Source organism: Heliangelus exortis, chromosome 19 (genome assembly GCF_036169615.1).
Source record: "Heliangelus exortis chromosome 19, bHelExo1.hap1, whole genome shotgun sequence".
Taxonomy (NCBI): Eukaryota; Metazoa; Chordata; class Aves; order Apodiformes; family Trochilidae; genus Heliangelus; species Heliangelus exortis.
The window spans coordinates 1,695,300-1,718,956 of NC_092440.1; the positions used below are offsets into that span (position 1 = coordinate 1,695,300).

Sequence of the window (23,657 nt, forward strand, 5' to 3'; positions counted from 1 at the left end):
TGACTGATGCCAAGTGAACTCAAGGGTCCTGTGTTGTCCACCATTGGAGGCAGCAACTCCCAGGCTGGTTTGTTGTATGTTTTAAGACACAAATAACTTCTCTGCATAAGCTCACCACAAGGGCTGTAAAGCATGCAGGTAGGCTGAGGAGTCTGGTGGGGAAGGCACAACATGGCCAAGCCTCCAGCAGCCATGCTCAGGAGTGCGTTAAGTAGATCGCTGAGATCCACGGGCTGCAACCAACAGGGCCCTGGCATCTAAATTATAACCTAATTAATGTCAGGACCAAGAGTGTCTGTGGAGGGAAATGGCGCCACCAGTGCTCGGTCCCGGGCCCGGCCGCCAGGGGGCGCCATAACAGCCGGAGCAGGGGCAGCGTCTCCACCAATAGGAGAGGAGCGTGGCGGCGTCTCCGCCAATGGGAGCGGGGGGCGGGCCGGGGAGCTGTCGGTGCGGGGAAGTGCGCGGAGCAGTAGCAGCAGCCATGCCGGTGGATCTGGGGCTGTGGAGCGGGCCGCTGAGCCTCACCGAGGTGGAGCAGAAGCCAGCGCACCCGCTGCGCGTTAAATATGGCTCCGTAGAGATAGACGAGCTGGGCAAGGTTCTCACGCCCACGCAGGTGAGCAGAAACCGGCACCGCGCGCAGGGTCCGGGGTGGGGGGGTGTGTGTGAGGCAAAATGGCGGGTGGCGGGCGGGCCTCCTGCGCCTTCGCCCGTCGGAAGCTCCTCGGGCGAGGGGGAGTGAGAAAGGTGCCTTAGGCCTGCAGGAGGAATCCCGTCAGCTTCCCCAGGCTGGGTGCGGTGCGTCAGGAATGTCCCGGAGCTCCTCGGGTGTTGCTGTCTGCGCTGCCTCTCGGTGCGGTGCAGCGGGCGCGGGCAGCAGGGCTGGCTGGTGGTCCTAACCCTGTCACCCCTCCAGGTCCAGCATCGACCCACCAGCATTGAGTGGGATGGCTGTGATCCTCAGAAGCTTTACACCCTGGTTCTCACAGACCCAGATGCTCCCAGTAGGAAGGACCCAAAATTCAGGTAAAGGGGTTGGGCAGCTCCCTGTCTTGCCAGGGGAAAATGGAGCATCACTCTTGGTCCGTGGAGAGGCTCAGAAGCAGGTCAGGACTGTGCTCTGCCTAAGGTGCAGCCGTGAGCCTGTGGCTCGGGGTAGGAACAGTGACCTTGCATCTCTCCTTGAGAGGAGGACAGCATAGGCAGAAGTAGCTGCTTTTGCCAGGGGTGCTTGGAGGTCTGTTGTAGCTGGGAGCATCTGCTGTTCACTCTGATTTGGCACGTGTGGGAGTTGGAATTGGGTCTGTACTGCTGTACTAGCAGTGGAGTTTTAAACCTGGGAGCAGCTCAGCTTTCTCAAATCAGGCTCAGAAGTGTGTACAGTACCTACTCTTGGGGATCTGGCTCTGGGCTTCTCAGTGCTGCAAGGCAGGATGACAGAGCTGGTTTTGATGGACTCTGCACCCCGAGGGAGGCAGTACCTGCTGTAGGATTTGGCAAACCAGGAACAGCAGCTGTTGGACAGCTTCCCCAAACTGACAGCCTTATGGAAAAGCAGCAGCTTGCAGCCATGAAGGGTTTTAGCTGGGGCTGATTGGTGTTTGCCATCTTTCAGGGAATGGCACCACTTCCTAGTGACCAACATGAAAGGCAACGATGTGGGAAGTGGGACTGTGCTGTCGGATTACGTTGGCTCTGGCCCTCCCAAAGGAACAGGTCAGTACCTGGATGTAGCTGCACACCTTCAAAGGGTGCAGAGGGGAGGGAGGGCTGCAGGAAACTGGATACCAGCTTCACCTGTGCTGCCTGGCTGAGCAGGGCAAGGGTTGGACTTAATGATCTTTCCAACCCAGATAATTCTATGACCAAACAGCATGCTGTGCTGCCTAAAGGGCCCACAGGGGACTGCCTGCAGCTGCTTGTATCCAGGGGCAGCAGGGACACCCATCACCACTGTCCCTTTGTCTGGGGACAGGCTGGTGCTGTCCTGCTGGCAGTGCTGCCTGGTGGGGGGAGCTGTGAAGCAGGTCTGGTGTGTGGTCTGCAAGCTCCTTTTGGCTGAGTCCCGCGTGGCCTTTGTACCCTGGAGAACAAGAGCCCCGGGCACCAGCACATCCCAGGGGGGCAGGGGGGTGTTTGCTGTGCTCTCAGGGCCACCCCTCTCCCCCCAGGGCTGCACCGCTACGTCTGGCTGGTGTACGAGCAGCCGAAGCAGCTGAGCTGCACCGAGCCCGTCCTCTCCAACCGCTCCGGGGACAAACGAGGGAAATTCAAGGTGGCTTCTTTCCGCAGCAAGTACGAGCTGGGGGTGCCAGTGGCTGGCACTTGCTACCAGGCAGAGTGGGATGACTACGTGCCAAAACTCTACGAGCAGCTGTCGGGGAAGTAAGGGGTGAGGGGACCTGAGGTAGCACTGTGCAGCACCCCCCTGTGCCCAGGCAGAGCACGTCCCTGTACTTTTGTTTTCATTTGTTGAGCCCAACTGCTCCTGCACTGACCCCTGGGACTGGAACCCTGTCCCTGCTTTGCTGTTGGTGGTGGTCCAGACCTGTGCTGTGCTCCTGCTGGCTCATGTTGCTACAGGCCACCGTCAGACAAGCTTTTGACACAGTGTCTCTCAGAGGGCCACCCCTCCAGGCTGCAGGGGTGTAGGGGAAACCAGAGCCTTTGTGAATTTGTGTCCCTGCTGTACTGAAGCTGTGTTGTGTGGGCACAGAACCACTGCTGGGGTGGTGTTGGCTGTGCAGTTTCCCCTTTCCAGAAGAAGGGATGGCAGTCTAAGGGAAGCTCCCATTTTTTTTAATTTTACCCTCAAGTTATTTGGCCAGTGCCTCCTCTTCACTGAGGTGAACCACGAGAGCAGTGGTGGGGTAGGGGGTGGGAGGAGGCAGGAAGCTGGTTTTTAGCACTACTTAACTGTTCTCTGTTGCCACTCTAAGCTGAGACCACTTCATTTTGTTCTGTTGTGACCTGATCTGTTTGCTCACAGTGCAATTAAAAACTTACCCAGGTGGATGGTGGTGTTGTCTTCTTGGGTGAGGAGTGCCTGCAGGAGCAGCACGGTGTCAGCAGTTCCTTTTTCCCTCCTGTTGGAAGGCTGGGCAGGAGCTCCCCTTTCCCCACAGTGCAGCCCAAAACACTTTCTGCTCCAGAACACAGCTCCATCTTCCCATCCAACCTCCTGTGTGCCACCTCACATCTTCTCACCCTGAGGTGCTGCTTGCTGTCACAGTGAAGCTTCGTGGCAAGCAGAGTGCTGGCTCTGGCAAGTGAGAGGGTGTTTCTGAAGCAGCTGTCTCTCCACCGGGTAATTTATCCCCTGAAACCCTACTGTCACCTGTCGGGCAGCTGGCAGAGGAGCTTGTCCCTGTCTGTCCCCTGGGACCTTCCCTCCAGCCCCCAGGAGCTGCTCTGCACTGCTGATCCCCAGTTTCAGCTCCTGTGGGAGGCACCCCCACCTTTACTGACCTGAACGCAGTTCCCAGCCCAGCTGCAGGGTTCCTCTTGTGCTGATCCTCCAGCAGCTCTCAGTGAGGTCTGGTGGTGTCTCGTAAGCAGAAAATGAACCTTTGGGCCAGTCTGACAACTTTAAAAGGTTAAAAAAAAAAAAAAAAATGAAGCCAAGGTAATTCTGCTTCTTGGAACTAGAAGCTGTTCCCCTTTTTTAAACTTCTTTTGTGGAAGTGGTCTGAGAAACAGGTGTGACTGCAGTGTGACTCCTGTGAAGCAAGGTGGTTGGGTTCAGCCCCAGGGTAGTTTTTTCAACCCAGCCATTAAAACATTTCCTGAAAACCCATCAATCCTGCTGTAAACATCCCCAGTTATTTAAGACCAAGATCCACCAGATGAAGTGCAGGGGGTGGGTGGAGACACCCTTGGCCAGCTGTACTTCCTGTGCTCCCTCTTGGGCCATCTCAGGCTGGAAATAAACCACAACCCATTAACCTACAAACCTCCACTGTCAGAAAAAAACAGATTTGGAACAAAGCCCCCTCCAGGCACCCTGGCACGGGCTGAGGGGCTTTTTCCCCCTCAGGAGGGGGCAGCAGAGGGGTCACTTCACCCTTCCCACAATGAGACAGCGAGGCATTGTGATGAACACTTTTATTTACAAATATAATTAAAAGCTCTGACAGTTACTCATGCTCTTCCTTGGAACCTGAAAAATGTTTTGTTTTTTCTTTTTAGTAATTTTTTTTTTTAATATTTTTTGTTTTACTTTTTTTTAAAGTGCATGCAAAAGAAGTAAAACCTTTTTTTTTTCATCTTTTTATTGTAAGAAAATACACAGTTTGAAAGTGTGAATAATGCAATATTTATGACGAAGATCATGGGGTTGGGGGTGGACTTGGGGGAGGAACAAAACAAAGAAAAAAAAAAAGAAAAGAAGGAAAAAATAAAAAAAGGGCTGGGGATGATCTGACAGACAGTGTTGGACTTCAAGTACGGAACCGGAGAGTGGGGAGGGGTGGGTGGGAGCAGGAGGGAAAGGGGGAAAGAAGTAAAAAAATTTTTGATCAGAGAAACAGTTAAAATACAATATGAAAATAAGTAAAAGCTCTCCTTAAATTCCTTCTATACACAAAATACATGATTTGACAAAGCCCAATTTGTGCTACTGGGATCCTGTGGGCTCATTTAAGTGTATTCACATTCTCTGCGACAGCAGAAAATGATTATGATACAATCAAGAATATGCTGAGGAGCCAGGGCTGTCCCTGCCCCCCCCCAGCATGGTTCTAAAAATCACCAGAGCTTTGCCCCACCCCGCCCCACCCCCAAAAAAGTAATAATATGTCACCACTGATATGTACATCACGATTAAGTTTTTTTTTTTCCTGTAAAATGTATCAAATTTTTCAATCTTTAATAAAATTTTTTTATTATTATTATTATTATTTAATTTTTCCTGATGAATAAATACCAAAAAAATAAAAATAAAATAAAATTATGCAGCAGCTAGTTAAGGTAAGGCTGCGGATTTAGTCTCTCTCCCCCTGGGTTTGTATATATAATCTGATTTTTTTTTTTTTTTTTTTAAATTTTTTTTTGCTTGTACTTTTCATTGATCGGTGGTAAAATGAGTGATTGCTCAAAAGCAACATACATCCACTTTTTTTTTTTTTTTTTTTTTTTTTTTTTTTTTTTTTTCTCCATTAAAACTGTCTCCAAAATTTTCACTGAAACATTTTTTAATCATTGCACAGAGACATCAATACTGTGACATACTATGGAAAAGACTGCCAGGAGCTGTCCTGCACCAGGAGCTGACAGAGGGGGAAAGGGGCCCCTGATGGAGTGGGGGTTTTACAGGCACTGGTCCGACACGATGTCAGTAAGAGAGACAGAAAGAGAGAGAGCACGCCCGTAACATGGGGAATGTTGGTTTGCAAGTTTTATCCTTGTTTTTTTGTTGTTTTTTTTTTGTTTTTTTTTTTTTTTAATGGCAAAAAAAAACCCAATCTCATCTATAGTCCTCCTTGGGATATTCCAATGTGACCAAATTCCCAAAGCCCATCCGCAGGCTCTCCACGTCAAACGTCTCAATCTCTCGCTCCTGCCTTTCCAACAGAAACTTGATCCTCTCGCTGCGTTCCTTCTGGAGGGCAGCCAGCTCCTCTTCGATCTGCAACAACCACAGTCAGCAGCCCCTGGGCACAGCACCACAACCACCACCACCACCACCCCACACCTCCCAGACAAGCCCCACACCCCAGCTCGTCCCACCCAAAGCTTTTACCTTTTGTTCGAGGTGTGCCCTGCGCAGTGACACCCGTTGCTCCAGCTTCTGGAGTTCTCTCTCGTGCTGTGCTTCTGTCTGCATCTTAATTTTGCTCTGGTAGGCGTTGAGCAGCTCCATCTCCTGCTGGAGTTGCAGTCTCAGGGCTTGGCATTCTGCTTCTTGGGCCTCGTCCAGCCGTAGCTGTGTAACAGCAGTGGGAAAGGAACATTGTAAAACTTGGAGAGTAACTCACTCCTGGGCTCCAACACCAGCTACACACTGCTCATCCTCCTCAAAGCCTCTGGTGGTGGTGGTGTCGGGGGGAGAAAGCAGGCAGGGTCATCAAGAGCTGCTTCCCCCTTCAGGCAGAGAAGCCTCAGGAAGGATCCAATTCTAAAACCCCAGCAGGTGAGGGGCAGCAGGGAAGGCTGCGGGCAGCAGGGCTACCAGAGGGCAAGTGCTGCCCAAGAGATTATTTTAAAGTTATCAACAGGACCACGCAGCTCAGGTCACACAGCTCAGGTCCCAGTGCTAGGACAGGAGACCAGGAGGTGCTGCAAGGACCAACAAGGACTCCTTAGAAAGAATTTCTTTCTGGAGAGGGTGCTCAGCCATTGGAATGGGCTGCCCAGGGAAGGGGTGGATTCTCCATCCCTGGAGATATTTCCAAAGAGCCTGGATGTGGCACTCAGTGCCATGGGCTGGGAACCACGGGGGGAGTGGAGCAAGGGTTGGACTTGATGAGCTCTGAGGTCCCTTCCAACCCAGCCAATTCTAGGATTCTATGATTCCACCCCAGCTCCACAGAGGCCCCTGCACCTACCGCCTGTGAGGCCATCATCTCGTTGATGCTCTGCTCATACTGCTCTGCCAGGATGGCAAGCTTCCTCGTCTGCTCATCCTTCAGGCTCTTCAGAATTGTCTTGTGCTCACTCTTTGGAGTTACTTCCAGCTGGTGATTCTTCAGTGCTTTGTACTGCTTAGTTTGCACTTTGCACGTGTCCTGGAACTGCTTTTTGATCTGCATTTCCATAGCCTGCCAAGGAAGGAATGATGTGAAAAGCACAAAGAGCTTTGGGAATGGAGAGGTTACAGTACATCCCAACAGGTGGGCTGGGAAGAGACACGCAGAGTTCCCTGGGCCAGGAGCAGGATCCACTGCTCTCTCCTCACCTGAGCACATCTCCATCTCTCACCCCTGCAGGTCACCCAACCCATCCTCCTGCCCCCTGCCTCCCAAAAAGCATTTATTTGCTTTTTCAAGGCCTCTCACTGCTTACTCACCAAGGCCTCCCCAAGCTGCCTCCCCCCCCTCAGCCACGTGCTGCTGCACAGAGAGGGCAGAGCTGAGAACTCAGATGACTGTGACAAAGGCAGTAAAGGCAACGTGACCTTTTGGAGGCTCAGAAGAGGAACAGAAGTCACCCACCCCTGCTCAGAGGTTTCTAATCAACCTGCAGCCAAACTGGGACAGAGCTCAGTGCTCAGCACACCCTCTCTCTCCCTCCACTGACTTTGGAAGTGAGGAGCTATCACCCAAACCCCTTCCATCTCCGGGTTTACAGGCTGCCAGCATCAAGGCCTGAAGATAGCACAGCTCATCAGAGCAAGTTCTGTAATACTTGACTCAGGAGTAGCCTGTTTTTACCCTGCAGCTTCAATTAGCTCAAAAAATCCTCAGTGCTCAGTGAGCTCTTTCTTGCAACCTTCTCACAGAGGAGCCCTGAGCACAGGGAGGGAGATCCAAGGGAGAGCACAGAGTGCTGGTGGAGAACTGTGGGAGGAGGCAGCAAGCAGACAGAGCAGCCTGCCCCGCAGGACAGAGGTTGGAAGAGAGTGAAATCCTCCAGCACCTTCAGGTTCTTTGGTTGCTGCCGGAGCTCCATGAAATGCTTCCTGTGCAGCTCCCGCTCCCGCCGCTTGTTGTATTCCAGCTGGTTCTCCAGCTCAGTCTGGTGCTGCAGCCGGATCAGGTCCATGCGCAGCTTCTGCAGTGTGTGCAGCTGCCTGTACTCCAGCTCGCGTGTCGACTCGTCGTGCCGGATCAGCATGGCGTGCTCCATCTCCTTCTGGGTCCGCTTCTTGTTCAGCTCCTGCACAAGAGGGCAGCAGAGGGCAAGACAAAACCTGAGGAGCGATTCCCTTTCCCTTGTGGAGCAGGTCCCGGTCATTCCTCTGAACAGTATCAAGGACTTCCACGTGCCACAGGGAAACACAAAATCAGCAGAAGGATGGGAACGCTAACAAAGTAGCAATCTAGCATCCATCCATCCATCTATCTCTCCATCCATCCATCCATCCATCCATCCATCCACCCATCCACCCATCCCTCCCCTGTAACCTGCTCCTCTGGCAGCTCCTAGATCACCCAGGAAGTCTCCAGCAGGTGGCACTGAGCACACACGAGGCCTCTGTGGCTGCAGAGACTTGCTGAAGCTTTTAATAAATCCAGTTTGGAGTCAGTGACATAACAGGGGGGCTCTGATTTGTCAGGTTTAATCTGCCCCGAGTCCCTGCTAGACCCTGGGAACCACGGCTTCTCATCCATCACTGGTACTAGAATGGCCAAAGCAGAGGTGAACAGCTCTAACATGAAGTAAATTCCAAAAAACACTGTGTACAGTTTGGTTTTTTGGCCCCAGGCACAGCATGTTTTGCAAAGTAAGTTTACAGCCTCACACAGTTTTGCAGTGTACACACAGGGTGCCCTGCAACCCAAGGAAACCTTCACTGCACTAAAAGAAAAATAATAAAAAAAAAAGAATCTAATTATTTGGAGTTGTTGCTTGCATGTTGTAATCCTGTAGTAACTCCCAACAGCAGCACCTGCAAGCAGACACTTCAGCACCTTTGGGTGCTGTATCTGTGATAAGTTTATGCTAGGAGGATGGGGAAGGAAGCAGGGCCAGGTCTTGTCTCTGCATTCTTGGCCCTAAGGATGTTGCACGTGTTTGTATTTAAGCAGAACTTGCCCCTTTTACAGCCAGATCAAAAATCTGTGCTGGAATCAGTTGCTCCAAGGCAGGCAGCAGGCTGAACAGGAGTCAGCCTGCAGGGAGCTGTGGCACTTGTGCATTCCTTGCAGGCCAGGCCAGGCCAGGCCAGGCAGCCCCTTGTGCCCCTCGTGCCCATTCCACACCTGATTTCAGTCCACACAGTGTGAACAGAGGCATTCTGCTTCTCCTAAACACTTGCCTGTCTTGTACAGAAAAAACCTCTGTGGTTACATAAACATTCCTGAAGTGTTACTTACTTCATCTGTCTGATCCAGTGAATTTGAACAAGTTAGTAGGGGAGTTATTTTCAGGAAATAAACACTTAGATGACTCTCAAAATTAGATCTCTTAAGAGCTTAAAAATGCAGGAGCTCAGAAGAGTGTTTCCCAACTCAAACACCATACTGGGCAACTGAATTCTCTTCTCATCCCTGCTGGAGAGCTCGTATGCTATGGATAAGGGTGCCCATATCCAATTTTTCAGCCATTCATTTTCAGGGTGTCCCAGCTGAGATGTCTGGATGGGATCTGCAAAGCAGCTGAGGAGCCCCAGGCAGAGCTGAAGTCAGGAGCAGCAGAGCTCTGAACAGGTGAACTACAGGGCAATGTTAAATGAGCTGGTACATGATCATCAGAAATTTTTCATCACTCACTCACTCTCAGCCTTTACTAAAATACCTTCTCATCTGTTAGCCTTTATCCAAAAATAATGTTCATGAAGAATTCAGAAACTAGAGTGACTACCTCAGAAAAACGTGCAAGTAATAATTCATTCTCCAAAGTGATATTTGACTACAGGCAGCTGTGAGGCAAGGAGTAACAACTGATGAGCACAGCAAGACACTGAACAGCTTCTCACTAACAAACCACCGAGCCCATGGAAAAGCAACCTCTGCTTATTTGAAGACAATCAATGCAGACACAGAGGGACTGGAGTGCTGGTGTTTTGTACACGTGTAGCATTTAATTCTGCAACCTTTATATTGTTCTTTTAAGGCTGTTTACTGCTTTCTTACACATTTCAACTGTATTTCTTTAGCCAACACAGCTCCTTCCAGCCACCCCTCAGCTCTCCCACAGGTGGCCCTGGCACTCACCATGGCACAAACTGCCCTGGGCTGTGAAAGCCCCCAAAACCCAAAACCCAGGAGCTCCAACAAAGAAAGCATTTAACTAAAAGTGGGTGGCCCACACACTGTTTCTGTCTGCAAGGCAACTATGCCACCCGTTTTCCACAGTTTTCCACACAGCTGTGGCTATTTCCCAAAACGAGTTTCCCGCCTTTTTCTCAGTTCTGTTTAGCCATTGGAAACATCAAGATCTTAGGTCAGTCAGCGAGCTGTTTTATAGGCATGAAGCTAAAACAATTAAAGCAAAGCTCAGGGAAGGAAGTGGAGGAGTGTCATACCTCCCGAATGTTCTGCTGCTCCATCTCATGCCTCTTGATCATCGTTTTTCTCTTGAAGAAACGGCAGTTTTTGTCATAGTAGAGTCTCTGCTGGCTGAGAAGATGGGCCTCCTCTTCAGCCTGTGTGTGCTGCAGGTTCTCTTTATGTTTGGATATTCTTTCTTGCTTCTCTTTCTTCGGTGTGCTGTGGTCCTCATTCATTTCCTGCACACATACAGGGTCAAAACCAAGACTTCTCTTAGGATCCCAGCAACAGGACTTGAAGGGCCTTCAGTCTCTGGCTACTCTCCCACTCAGTTCACAAGAGGACACTAAAATCCTGACTGCACCACCAGAATCAAACTTGTAACCCAGCAGTGCCCAGCTCTGCTGCACCTGGGGTTGTATTATCACCCACCAAGAGGAGGAGCAAAAAGCAGCCAACCTTTGAGGGGCTGAGCAATGAAAGGACAGTGACAAACCTCAGCAGGGGAGGCTCTGCCTCTCCAGGACAGAGATTGGGTCCAACCCCTTGGTTGCCTTCCCAGCTCTGTACCTATTTTACACAGTCCAGTTTGGGCTTAAGTTTTATTTTCAACAGGACTCATCCTTGATTCTCTATCAAAGCAGATCCCTACTATGGCTCCTTGCTATTCATTTTCTCACTTCTACATTCTTAACAGCAAATATTTTTGTGATGTGGTGGAGATGCTGTACATAAGTAAAGCAATTTGGGAGAGATAAGGTACATTTGTTTCTTATCTGTGTAAGGGATCACAGGGGTTCTAGTCAAGTGACAGCTTTAGCCAAAACCCCCCCAAACCAATCAACAATAAACCAAAAAATACCCAAATCCCCCCAGAAACAGATGACAAAAAGCAGGAAAAATCCTCAATGCAGCCTCATCTTCCCTGATGACCCTTGGTTTCAAAGATTCTGCTCTACAGCAAACTGTGAAGGCACCTCTGGCTTCCCTAGAGATTATTCTAGAAATGCTGCCAGCTGCTCCCAGTCTCTCAAATATACTTGCTGAGAATCTGAATTTGCTTCCAAGCATGACAGTATCCCTTAAACCCCCGGGCTGGCCCAGGTTTATAAAAAAGAAAGTTCATTCCACACCCCTTCAGCCCTGATAATTATGGTTTTCTTGCCTCTTTAATCTTTTCCTTGCAAAGCTTGTATTGTTTCTTCTGACTTTCTAAAAAGGTTGCCAGGTCTTTCTTTTGCTGAGCCAAAATCTGTTGCTGGAATTTCTTTTCATCTGCTGCAGCTGCCTTTGCCTGCAAGGCACAGAGAAAGGGAAAAAAGAAGAAAAAAAAAAAACCAACAAAGCCAAAGGTGAGGGAGCAGGTACTAAATCCAGCACAAATCAGTCTTCTGTTGTGCATTTTTTGGTCTGTCATTCTCTCATCACTGTGCTATACAAAGCCAGGGGTACCCAGCCACAGGAAAGCTCCTTGCACAAAACACCCATAATGCTCACATGCATTTGAGTTTCCTCATGCCTCTTACCTTTCCACCAAAGCCACCCCAGAGGGTACAGCCCCACTGGTTTACAGATGCTGACTTTTAAAACAAGCCAAGTAACAGCAGCAAGTTTTGTCACTGCCTCAGACTTGAAGGAGAAGCCTCCAAAGTCTCCAGAGTTTGTCCATCCCCAGGCAGCTGTCAGTAGCTGCAGTGCTGGTGGACACCAATGGAGTGCCCATCATCCAGAAGGCTGATTTGTAGCTGTGACAGAACTAGCAGGGGCAGCTGCATTGTTGGAACCATATAATCTTTATCATAAAATGATGAAGGGAGTGGAACATCTCCCTTATGAGGAAAAGCTGAGGGAGCTGGGTGTCTTCAGCTTGGAGAAGAGGAGCATGAGGGGTGACCTCACCAAAGTTTATAAATATGTAAGGGGTGAGTGCCAGGAGGATGGAGTGAAGCTTTTCTCAGGGGTGACCAATAACAGGACAAGGAACAATGGTTATAAACTGGAGCACAGGTGGTTCTGTATAAATGTAAGGAAGAATTTTTTCACTGTGAGGGTGACAGAGCCCTGGCCCAGGCTGCCCAGGGAGGCTGCGGAATCTCCTTACCTGGAGACATTCAGAGCCCACCTGGACGTGTTCCTGTGTAAACTACTATAGGTGACCCTGCTCTGGCAGGGGGGTTGGACTAGATGATCTTTCGAGGTCCCTCCCAACCCCTCCCTTCCTATGATTCTCTATTGTAACCATACAGTGCACTCGAGTGCACGGGATTTAACCAGCACCTCCACAGCCTCCTCCTGGAGCTCTCCCACACACCTCTCCCTCCAATCTTCAGGTGCGGCCTGCGACTCCACTCACCTCTTTCTCCATCACAGCCACTTGCTTCTTGGCCAGCTTCTCCAGCTCTATGGACGAGTTGTTGGCATGTGTCTCCACCTCCTTCTGCAGCTTGAGGCGGTGCTCGTCCATCTCAGCCTTCAGCTTGTTCTCCAGGGCGATCAGCTGCTTCTGGTGCTGGCGCCGCATCCGCTTATATCCTGACATCTGTTCCCGCAACTCGTTCTCCTGCTCATGCTCATGGATCTGTCTTGTAACCTGGCGTCAGGAAACAGGGCAAGAAATGCCACGTGGCCTTCCTCAGCCAGCCTGTCCCTGCATTAGCTGCTCACCTGGAAGCTAAACCCTGCTTTGCTGTACTCTTAGAAGCCAAGTTCCAGGTTTCGGAGGTTGCCTGGTACTTCCCAGCACAAACCAACGGCCCCAAGATTTCTCTCTTGATCTTCCCCAACATTTTTAGGGAGAATTTCATGTGTGTTTTCAGTGACACAGCAGAAAATAGTCACGTCACCAATAAAGGAAACAGCAAGGTTACTTCTGGGAACAAAGGCAACTGCTGGACAAACTTCTTCACACAGGACTCAAATTATGTGGGTGACACGGACTTACAAGAGGGCATCCATGGACTTACAGGGTGGCATTAATTTTAAGAAACCCCCCAACCCACCCATTCTTTCCTTCCCTCCCAAGTCACCACAGTCCCACATTCAGTCCTATGATACCTATTTTCCACAACCTCCTTGTAGAAGGTAGCCTCCTTCAAGATTTCTTCTTAAAATTCAGGAGGATGGCAGAGTGAGCCCATTCCCTAGCAGAACCCAAAGTTTTCTAACAAGGGAACACTGCTCTGAAACTGTGTGCTCCTTACAAGATGGATCAGATGGTCTAAGCAGATTTCAAACCCTGCTCAGCTGAAACAAACTCACAAGTTTCACATTAATTTCCAAGCCTAAGTGCATCCACCATGTGAAATGAGGGAAAAGAACTCCAGCAAGGTGTCCCAAAACTTTTCAGAAGAAAATGCACATGGTAGTGCTTCCATTTCAAGTGAAATGAGTGCCCAAGACTGATATTTCTAATTTTTTAACAGTCTCAGGAGCTTGATGTATAAAGGTCTGCTGATTCTTCCTGCTAGACCTGGGAGCCCAAAGCTGGAGCCCTCAGTACACGTGGGTAGAGCTGCACTCCCTGGTGAGCACAGTACAGGGGGACCTCTCCCTTTCACACTTCACAAATATGAAGCAAGACCTCGGCCCTTTGAAAGTGATCACTGAAGCTTCATGAACCAACAGTTCTTCTTGCAGCCTGAAGGAGTTCAGCCTTCCTGACTGATTTCTCCATAGCAGGCAAGAGAAAGAACTGGCACCTACTACAGCACTGCTGTCACTCCAAGGCTGTTTCAGAGATCTTAAAAGTTCAGGTGTAGGATGGGATGCACCCAGGGACCTGAGAAGACTCAAATTCAACAGAAGAGCAGCTGCTTTAGCAAGCAGCAAACCAAGGTGATTGCTGGCAGCCCTGGGCTTCAGTTCTGGCAGCTGACAGGAGGCAGGGATGAACTGAGATAAACTAAAAGAGTTCCAAAAGCAACAAGCAAGTTTAGCACCATGACTGATGTGTCACCCAAGGCAGACAGAATGCTGCCACCTGTCTCAGCTCAAGTGACTACAAACACTTGGAAGGCACGTGAAGAGGAGGTTAGGAAAAACCTTCACCTTGAAACAGATTCACCACAACTTAAGTCAATAGTTACCAATCAAGAAAATCATAGCCAGAGCCCCAGAATAGAAGGAATACATGAAAGCATGAAGCTACTTAAGTGGACAGCCTCTGTTTTCCCCAACCCCCTTCAAAGATTGCCCCAGAGAGAAAATGAAATATCTAATTGCAAAGAAAACAAAGAACAAGTCTGACTGTTGTGCTGTATCAGGCTCCATCACTGGGAAGGATGTTGGGTCAGCCACAGCAGTGAAGCCAAACATCAATGGCAAGGTAAGTGTTGATGCAGAAAATGACATCCTCCTTCTACAAGGAATTTTGGGGTGTCGTTTGGAAGCTGATTAAAGATATACTTACACCTCAGCAACTGGTATAAGACAGCAGCCTTCAAAAGCTTGAGACTAGGTAATGAAACACAGCCAAGACAGATTCTGGGAATATGTGGGATTGTAGGAACAGCTACAGACACACAAAACAGTACTGGCTCAGTGTTTTCTGTTGGCTCAAAAGGCTTTTCCTTCTCTTCTTCTTTCTCTCTCCACGTCAGCCCTACTTTGCTCAAGCTGGGAAGTGTTTGTACCAACCTGCACATTTCAGTCAGGCTCTGGCAAGAATAAGACCTCTGGCAGAAGCTTCCCTTCCAGGTAATGGAAGTTTCTCTGAGAAGTCATCCAAGTTATGTATAAGAGACAGGGCACACCTCACCATTTCATAGATGCCATTTACTACGTTAGGTGACACACAGCTTGCAGAGGCACACAGATGTGGCAGTGGCCATGCAGCAGTCCAAGATCTTCCTGGGTGTGCTATTTTTGAGGCCCAGCCCTTTTATGAACAGTGGGACATTCTGCACAGCACACTCAGTTCCAAGAAGTTGGCAGAACAAAGCAAAAGAAGAAGGAAAAAAAAGGGATCTCAGAATCCAGCAGCAGCTCTGACAGTCTCCCCTTTGGTCTCCTCTCATCAGATTTAGAACGTTGCACTTGTTTTATTTACAGCAAAAATCATCACACATTTATCTTTTTTCTTTTTACTTTTTTTTTCTGCTCCCGTGCACCCCCATTTCCAGTTTTTGCTCATCTTGTCTCCATCGGGACAGGAATTCCATCTTTGAAAGGTTTTGCATTACATCTGGGATATGTATCCCCAGCAAGAGGATGCAATTACTTATTACAACACCAGCTGACAAAGCCTTCCAGTCACAGCAGAAAACGAGACATTAGAAAGTCAGAGGAAAATAAAAGAAGCATTTTAGTCCTGAAGACAAGAGGAAAGGAGAATGGTCAATTTGGTGGACATTTTGTAGATTTAATGTCTGCACACTCATGCTAAAGACCTAATTTATCACCATAATCTCTAATTGAGACCAACACTCTCCAGAACTCCACCTTCAAAGGCAAGGTCTCCAAACAGAGATCTTGGAGCATGGGTAAAATTGGAAGAAATTAAGGTTACTGAATGTATGAGTTCAGTAGCAGAGAAGTACTTCAGCCTGTGCATGTCAACACACACATGAATGAAGGTTTATGGCTTTGAAGCTGAAATCCCTAATTAATTAACAGCTTCAATGATGATTTTAAAAGAAATTTAGGGAGGGTTCAGTAATGACCTTTCTGGTGTTTTTAGACAAAGGCACTTGGAATGTTACCAGGTATTCCACAAACATAATCCTGTAGCTTATGATGGGAAAAGAAGATGTCAGATGGATTGCACATTGCAAAATTTCTTCTCCACATAACCAAAACCCATCAGAATTAATTTAAAGCAGAAAGCTGGAGTTTTCTGAGGCTCTATTTGAAGTGTGTAATAATCAATAAGGTCATCAGCACGACAAAAAAACCTCTATAAAACAGAACAGCTTTTAATTAAGGTATGACATTTTCCCAGCTTCTTACCCCTCTGTATCTTTGGCACACACAGAACTGAGAGATGGCTTTTCCAACCTACTCCCACAGGCACTTCATGTGCCATAGAATACAAGCTTTACCTCTTTCACCCCTCCAAGATTTTTGCTTCATGTCAGGAACACAACTACTCCTCTAAAATAGAAACTTAAGAGTTCCTTTTTCTGCATTGTTTGACCAAGATACCAAACAGTCTCCTAAAGAACAGTTACACTCAGCTTAAATACCAAAATACTGAGCTCCTCTTTGCTGACCAAGGACTGGGAAGCCTGCTGTAGGAAAGGGTGAGGGACCTGGGTTTGTTCAGCATGGAGAAAAGAAGCCTTAGCAAAGACCTTACTGCCATGTTCCAGCACTTGAAGGGTGGCTTCCAAGAAGATGGGGACTTCCTTTTTGCAAGGAGTCACATGGAAAAGATGAGGAGCAATGGGTGAAAGTTACTCCTGGGGAGATCACGAGTGGACATCAGAAAAAAAATTTTCACTATGAGAACAGCTGGAATAAGAACAGTGCAATAATCTCCCCAGGGAAGTGGTAGATTCTCCAGCACTGGACACTTTTAAGATTCAGCTTGACAAGGTGCTGGGCCATCACTTCTGAACTGTGTTCCTACCTAGAAAGGTTGAACCAGATCATCTTTGAGGTCCCAACAGGGCATTCTGTGATTAATCTACAACAAGGCAGAGTATTAAGAGAGACACTCACAGCAAGAAAACAACTTTGGCATGGAAGAAAAACAAGTTCAGTATTTTTAGAGCAAAGATCAGAAAGGCATCAGCAAGGTAAGTCCATTAGCAGAAACTCAACCATCTGAAATAAAATGTCATTGCTTCAGCACAAGAGGGGCCAGGAGAACAGCCACCATGTCAACTTACCTGGATCTGGAATCAGGCTGGTGCCATTTCAATGGCCACATCCTGAGCAGCCTCCTCACACATACCCAGACATTTGGCTTTGCAGACCCAGGATGAGATCTCATAATTCTTTCACTGGCATTTGGATTTCAAAGAGAATGCCAAGGCCTTCAATAGACTTCACACTGTCTGATCTTTCTATGAAATTTTAACACTAGACCATTTCATTTGAAAACTATGAAAGCAGCTATCAAGGAAATGCAGGAAGCAGTGGGGAGTTAAAGGGTCAAGCATGAAAGACATCTAGAAATGCAGATCAATGCATCTCTGCACATATTTAAAAGACAGCTTGTTCTTGAAAATGTTGATAGGTGTAGTCTTATCAACAGGCAGAACTCTCTAGCTTTTGTAAACACAGCTTTCTGAGCTTCAAGGCTTAGACTTCTAGTTGTAACTATTAATTTATGTATCACTGATAGTCTGCAAAATAATATGGAGATGCAGTGGGTGCTTCATCTTCATTTCAGATACTGACTTTCACTGCAGAAATATGCAGGGTATTTGCCATCACTGTTCCAAGGGAGTGATCATTACTGTTGCCACAAGAGTGCCATGAAGGAAAAAAAGAAGGGATGAGGTTGGTCTACACAATGAGAAAGGTGGTCTAGGAAAGAGTGACTATTTAAATTGTTCCTTGAATTATGACCAGAGATTATCTTCTTCAGCTTTCTTAACCACAAATTCTCATTTCATTATTTTTAAAAACCGGGGTAATATCAAAGCCTCATTGCAAGACCTGAAAGTTAAGTTCACAATCTGTTTCTTTGTGGATAGAAAATTTCACTATTTTATCTGGAAATCTGTCCAGTTTCCTTTTTATAGAGAAGAGCAACATGGCAGGGGAATCACCCCTAAAACCACACAGACATCTGGAATATAGAGTTGTCAAATGCAGTTCCTCTGCCTGAAACCCCTACACTCACTGAAACTGCTTGAGCTTGTTCATGCAAAGAGATCCAACTCTCAGGTTGAGACCATTCTCTTAGAAAAAACAGTTTTTCCTCCACCTGCAATATTCTGATCTGAATACTTGGAGGCCCAAGATGCTGGACTCCACCAGCAGGACCAGCAGTGCAGCAACATGCAGGACCCCTGACCCCCTGACTTGGTGCTTTTCCTCTGTAATGCTGCCCTCCTCTCATGGGGGGTGGTGTTCAGAAGTCCCAAAAGCAGGAGTTCTTACACCCAAATATCATTTCATGTTATTGAACTTGGGGTCAGAACTCCCATTTTCTGAGTCTCTGCAATGCAGGCCCCCTGGGGCTCTTACCTGCATAACCCTTCTGTCTGTCCCCAGCTGCTGAGAAACCAACCCATGGGCAGCAGCAGCAACACAAGAACCAGCAAAGGATGTTGGTTTGCTTAGCTTTAAACAGTGTGGGATCTTGAACACCCATTTGTACAGGATTATTTGTTTCCAGATGCCATTGAAAGAGTAAATTTACACAGAGAGATGAATGAAGTCTAATTTTCTCACTTGACCCTACAAATTGTGGACTTTTAGGTTGTTCTCTCCAGATCAGCTACAGGGGCTGACCTTGCCCTCCCCACCAATATTTAAGGATGGGACAAGGGGACAGGCATGAGAGCAATTTTCCCTCAGCCAGCAGAGCAGCAGCATTCAGCACCAGCACCCACTGACATCACCCAGTGACAAAAATGTGTGACAGCCACACTGGCACTTCAAACCCAAGCACCTCTGCTGGCATCCTTAGAGTTCTGTGCAACGGGCTGCAACCTAGCATTTTTTCTTCTGTATTTCCTTTTCCAGTCATGAAGAGGTGGAAATGAAAGATTAAAGGGAAAGCCTTTACCTGGTCTAGTGGGAGGTGTTCCTGCCCACACAGGGAGTTTGGAACTAGATGATCTTTAAGGTCCCTTCCAACCCAAACCAGCCTGGGATTTTAAAGCCCATCACAAGAGTAACTGAAATAAAATATTTCTGTGGTAAACAGAAGGAAACTTCTCCCCCACCACACAACCTTTGGACACAGTAACACCTCCTGTAGTACCAGGGTGGTGCTTTGGGAACTTCCCTCAGTATGGGAAGGGGATGCATGTGGTGTGCTGGGCACAGCAAAGCTTTTGCAGGACACAAACTTCATGCACTTTCCAAAGGCCCATTGGCTGACAACGAGCTGATAGGTGGGACATAACCTCTCCCTTCCAAAAGATACAAAGATACTGTGCTGTGCATCTACTCCTCACTCTAAGCCCTCCCACCATGAGCCCAGACACACTCTGCATCAGGGAACCTTTCACAGAAAACACCAAAAAAAGAGTTCTCCACAAAGCCTACCATGCTCCCCACCTGGTGTTTATTTTATCTTTAGTTTGTTTGGTAATGGAAGCAGAGAGAGAGATTTAGCAAACCCAAGTGACTAAGGAATTAAGGGAGGTGGAGTCTTAGCCCCACTGAAGGCTGTCATGGGATTTAGCAGTGACCTTGGGACTTGAGCTGTCTGCCCCAAAGCTTAAAGTGGTGGGAAGACCTCACAGTCCATACCTTCATGCCAACACCTTTCATCAGTCCCCAAGTGGTCCTTGGCCATGCAATACCTTCAAACCACCCAAGTAGCTCTGGGATGACATATTAAAGGGAGACAAGAATTATGGACTCTGCTGCTGAAGGCAGGACAGAAGGTGCCATAAGGAGTAAGGGAATATGAATATATTTATCACACACATCTATTTATCAATCAAAACAGTATATATTTGGAGTATGACAGTTGAGTCATTCATCTTTTCTTCCCTGAAGCCAAGCTAACCAGATCCTACTTTTATTTGCTCAGTGCAGACAATAGTGGGTGCATTCCCATACACATAAACACACAAAAAGAGAAAAATTCTTAAGGCAGAGGGTCTCCGGGAGACCAGAGATCTTGCCTGTGTCAGATGTGCTGCAGGAAGCCCTCTAATGAACACATTTCTAGGTCAGTCTTGAAATTTGGGGGCAAAGGGAAGGGGAACAGGGGACACCGGCCTGGGGACCACTCAGGCTATGGCTATCCAGAAGTGCACCTGTAAAAGATGGAACTCTGATAGTCCCCTAAATTCTCAGTGCAGGAAGCATCTGGCCCCAAGACTGTATGCCACAGCATCATTTTAGGTTTTAACAGCAGCAATCACCACACACACACAAAATGTGGCTGCTGGCACTGCTGCTGCTGCTGCTCCTTTTTCCCTCCACTCACAACCCCTGGCTGCGGTCACACACACACACAGAGCCCGTCTGGTGTCTGCAGAAATGGGAAGTGATTCAGGGGAATCAAGAAATGGTGGTATTGAAGGAAAAAGCCCACTGTTCAGGCAGGGTAAAACAAGAAGGGGAGGGCTCACTGGTGTAATTTCGGGGTTGGTCTAGGATGATGTCATAGCACTGAGCAAGTGCCATGGCCAAGCTGTGGGTACTTCCTAGCGCTCCCCATCCGTCTGCCTGTTAGTACCACTGGGCTGAAATATTTCACATTACATTGATTTTTGCTGTCAAAGGCCATTTTTCACCCCTTTACCTCAAAAAAAAAAAAAAAAAAAAAAAAAAAGAGAGAGAAAGAAGGTTGCTCCCGACTGCAGCCGGTGCAGATGTGAGGTGGGGGAGGTGGCACAACTAACTCTTCCGGCACACACCCCTTTCCCTACTACAAAGGCATCCACAGCAATCACATTTGCAATAGTACAAATCTTGATGGATTCATCCCATCCCCCTCCTCTTTGTAACCCACAGCCCCGCTCTAAGCCCTCTCCCTTATCGCAACCCTGCCGAGGGATCAAGCTGAAAAATGCAGTCAGGGCACAGTTGCTTGAAATAAATGAATGAATGGAGGAAAAAAAAAAAAAAAAAAACCAAAAAAAAACCCAGCAGCTTAGTCGGCAAGCAGCAATCTTATTGTTTCAACACCCATCTGCATCCCCGTGGCATTTAAGCATATTGCACACAAACACATATACACACTATATGCACATGCAGATAAATATATTAACGAAAGAGAGGGAAGCAAGGGGAAGGAGGGGGGATCTGAGATGATATTAAGTTCACCCAGAAAAGTGGCTTATTTCATATAGATGGCAAATACACGCAGAAATGAAATAAATTCTACATTTTGCATCTCACACCCAGAGGACTGAAATACCTTCCCCAGTTCAATATCTAGTTGCTATGCCAACAACAACAACAACAACAAAAAAAATAATCAGGAGAGGGGAAAAAAGATATAAATAAATAAATAAGGAAAGAAATAAAGAAATTCCTGACCCCTTTGCAGAGGGAGAGGGGGGAGAGAAAGAGGAGGTGGGGTGGGGTGGCTGCTTACCAAAGATGCTGATTTGATTGTGGCAAAGCGCTCTCGGTTCCGGTAGTGGAGGGCCTGATTCTGCACTGACTGGGTAGGCCGCACCTCAGGCCTGCGATCCCTGTGGCCCACCTCATCCCTTATAAATACATGATCCTGCAGAAATGGATAAAAAGAAGGAGAAAGTCCGGGTGTGCTCTTCCCGCGGCGGCTGCCTCTCTCTCACCCCTCTGGCTGCAGCAGCGCGGCTGTTGGAGAGGCATAGTTCAGCTCTCTGCTAGCCCCGGCAGCTCCCACCGTACAAAATGAATAAGCAACACATTGCAGGCTGGGGTTCGGTGTGTCAGCTGATCGCTAGCAGGATGCCTTCCGAATCCCTGGATGGTTTTTTTTTTTTCCTCTCTTTTTTTTTTTTTTCCCCCTTTTTCAAACCTCCAGTATTACATATACACAGAAAGACTGAAGAGCACAAAGCGATGCAGAGCGAGCAGACTCCTCGGAACGGTCGGGTTCAAGCACTGCAACCCAGCAATCCCGTTAAAAACGTGATTTCCATGTCTAGCCAAGGAGATGCTGTTTCCTTTTAACACCAGAGCAACATTTTGCCTCATTCCCTTCGCTGAGTGGTGCGTCCTCGACAGGGTTTTTCTTTGTCTCCTGTTTGCTATCTGCCGTGGAGGATAAGCATCTTGGCTACAACCTGGAGAGGACCAGGAAAGCCTCTGTGACCACTCAGAGATCCTGCTTTCCAGTCATGATCCTGCACAGTTCTAGCACTTTCTCTCCACAGCCCACAAAGGATTTTTATTCCCCCCCTCCCCCCCCCCTTTTTTTTTTTTTCCTTTTTAAAGCAACAGCTCACAGGTTTGAGCAGGAATGGTTCCCGGTGCAGCCTCCCTCTTGCTCACCGCCAAGGCTCGGCCAGGAGCGGTTGTGCATCTGCAAACCCACACCTGCCAATTCTTGCAAGAGAACCAACCTCTCCTCGAATGGCCAGAGGAGAGACCCTGATCAGAAAGGCTGGCCAAAAAAATAATAACAAAAAAACCCACCACCACAATCTTGCTAAGTGAAACGGTGACTGCCAAAAGTCAGCGCACCCACTGCGCCTTCCCTACAGAGCAGCTTTGCACACCCAGCATGTCCCGAGCAGAGGCACAGGCTCCACAGGGCAGCAGTGCTGGCAGCCAGTGTTGGCACATCTGACACAGTTCCGTGACTTCCAGCCTCAAGTTCCAGCTACCAAAAACTCAAAGGGAAACGGAGATTCTTCAACTCAAAGGGAAACGTGGCAAATCAAGTTGCCACGGGTGCAAAAATCAAGTCTGCAAGCACCTGTGCCAAAAGGCAAATTGAAGACTGACTTTGTGCTCTGGCTGTTTGGGGGAGAGCAGAAGCAGCAGCTTTGTCACCCTGCCATGCCAAAGCAGACACCAGCAAGGTCAGAAAGCCCTATGGTGAGAAATCAGCTGATATGGAAGAGCATCTCCACCGTGAGGCTGCTGTGGTACCAATGCTCTCTTCCCACTCAGCAGACACTCGAATCCCTCCCTGCTGTCCTCAGTCTCTAGTCTGGACTCAAGAAAATTCAGTCACTTTCAATATCATCCTGTACACTTCTTCATGCAAAAAACCAAGCAGGTATAAAAATGCTGAAGGACACCTTGATTTACAGTGCTTTTCTCCCAATACCTTCGTTCCTATCCTTCATATTTTGAGCACTTTACACTCCACAGTCACTTTTTAATTGACTTCACATGGAAAAAGCACAATGGGCAAGACCAACACAGAACACCACCTTCACCTGCTCCTACCCACCCCAGGGAGACAGAACAAGCTAAAACAGGTGGGGCTCTCAGACTTGAACATTTTCTTGAGAAAGCTACATCTTAGGCTATAGAATAGTCCCACCAAAAATAAACCTAAACATTTAAACTTTAAGCAATACCACTCAGTTTCAATGGACTTGTAGCCTCACTGGAAGGCTACGAATCCCAAAACTTACCCACCTGAACCACAAAGAGAAACAAAGGTACAGAGGAGCTACTGTTTATCTACTGTAGCTATGACATTAAGGTGGAAACAAATCAAATATTACACAGCCTGCATCAAGCACATGTGGACATAAAAGGTTCCTAAGGTCTGCTAGCAATGCCCCAAGCCCTGGACCACCCTCCCTCTCTCCATTACTTAAGTGTGCCAGGGTGCATGTAAAATATTTAAACCAGAGAAGCACCAAATCACTGAAATGAAGACTTAAAATGGGCATTCAGGTTTTTCAGAATGCTCCAAAACACCACCTAAAATGACCAGTTCAAATTATAGTTACTTCCTATACCAGGAGATTAATCTGTGGGCTACTTTTTGTTATCTAAGAGGTGAAGTCTCAGAGGGCAGAATGTCAG

General features: G+C 47.9%; 2 protein-coding genes across 9 annotated transcripts in view; one reads left to right on the forward strand and one right to left on the reverse strand.

Annotated features, from left to right (window-relative positions):
* Nucleotides 1–421: 421 nt before the first annotated feature.
* Nucleotides 422–3,016, forward strand: PEBP1 (phosphatidylethanolamine binding protein 1). The gene is made up of 4 exons (XM_071763331.1): nt 422–619; nt 920–1,029; nt 1,619–1,719; nt 2,175–3,016. The coding sequence occupies exons 1-4, from the start codon at nt 485–487 to the stop codon at nt 2,390–2,392; spliced, it is 564 nt and encodes a 187-aa protein (XP_071619432.1). The 5' UTR covers nt 422–484; the 3' UTR covers nt 2,393–3,016.
* A 1,076-nt stretch (nt 3,017–4,092) lies between these two features.
* The window catches only part of TAOK3 (TAO kinase 3), a 90,536-nt gene continuing 70,971 nt past the window's right edge, over nt 4,093–23,657 (reverse strand). For all 8 annotated transcript variants that reach the window (XM_071763323.1, XM_071763329.1, XM_071763325.1 and 5 more), the window contains 8 exons: nt 21,274–21,408; nt 12,448–12,684; nt 11,260–11,388; nt 10,130–10,333; nt 7,579–7,818; nt 6,549–6,761; nt 5,744–5,926; nt 4,093–5,629 (listed from right to left, as the gene is read on the reverse strand). In XM_071763323.1, coding sequence (XP_071619424.1) covers nt 5,468–5,629; nt 5,744–5,926; nt 6,549–6,761; nt 7,579–7,818; nt 10,130–10,333; nt 11,260–11,388; nt 12,448–12,684; nt 21,274–21,408 — 1,503 coding nt within the window. In that variant the 3' untranslated portion in view covers nt 4,093–5,467. The remainder of the gene's footprint in view (nt 5,630–5,743; nt 5,927–6,548; nt 6,762–7,578; nt 7,819–10,129; nt 10,334–11,259; nt 11,389–12,447; nt 12,685–21,273; nt 21,409–23,657) is intronic.

Coding starts and splice junctions, on each gene's coding strand:
- PEBP1 (XM_071763331.1), top strand. CDS start 485: ATGCCGGTGGATCTGGGGCTGTGGAGCGGGCCGCTGAGCCTCACCGAG. Junction 620..919: donor AGGTTCTCACGCCCACGCAG/GTGAGCAGAAAC, acceptor TCACCCCTCCAG/GTCCAGCATCGACCCACCAG. Junction 1,030..1,618: donor AGGAAGGACCCAAAATTCAG/GTAAAGGGGTTG, acceptor GCCATCTTTCAG/GGAATGGCACCACTTCCTAG.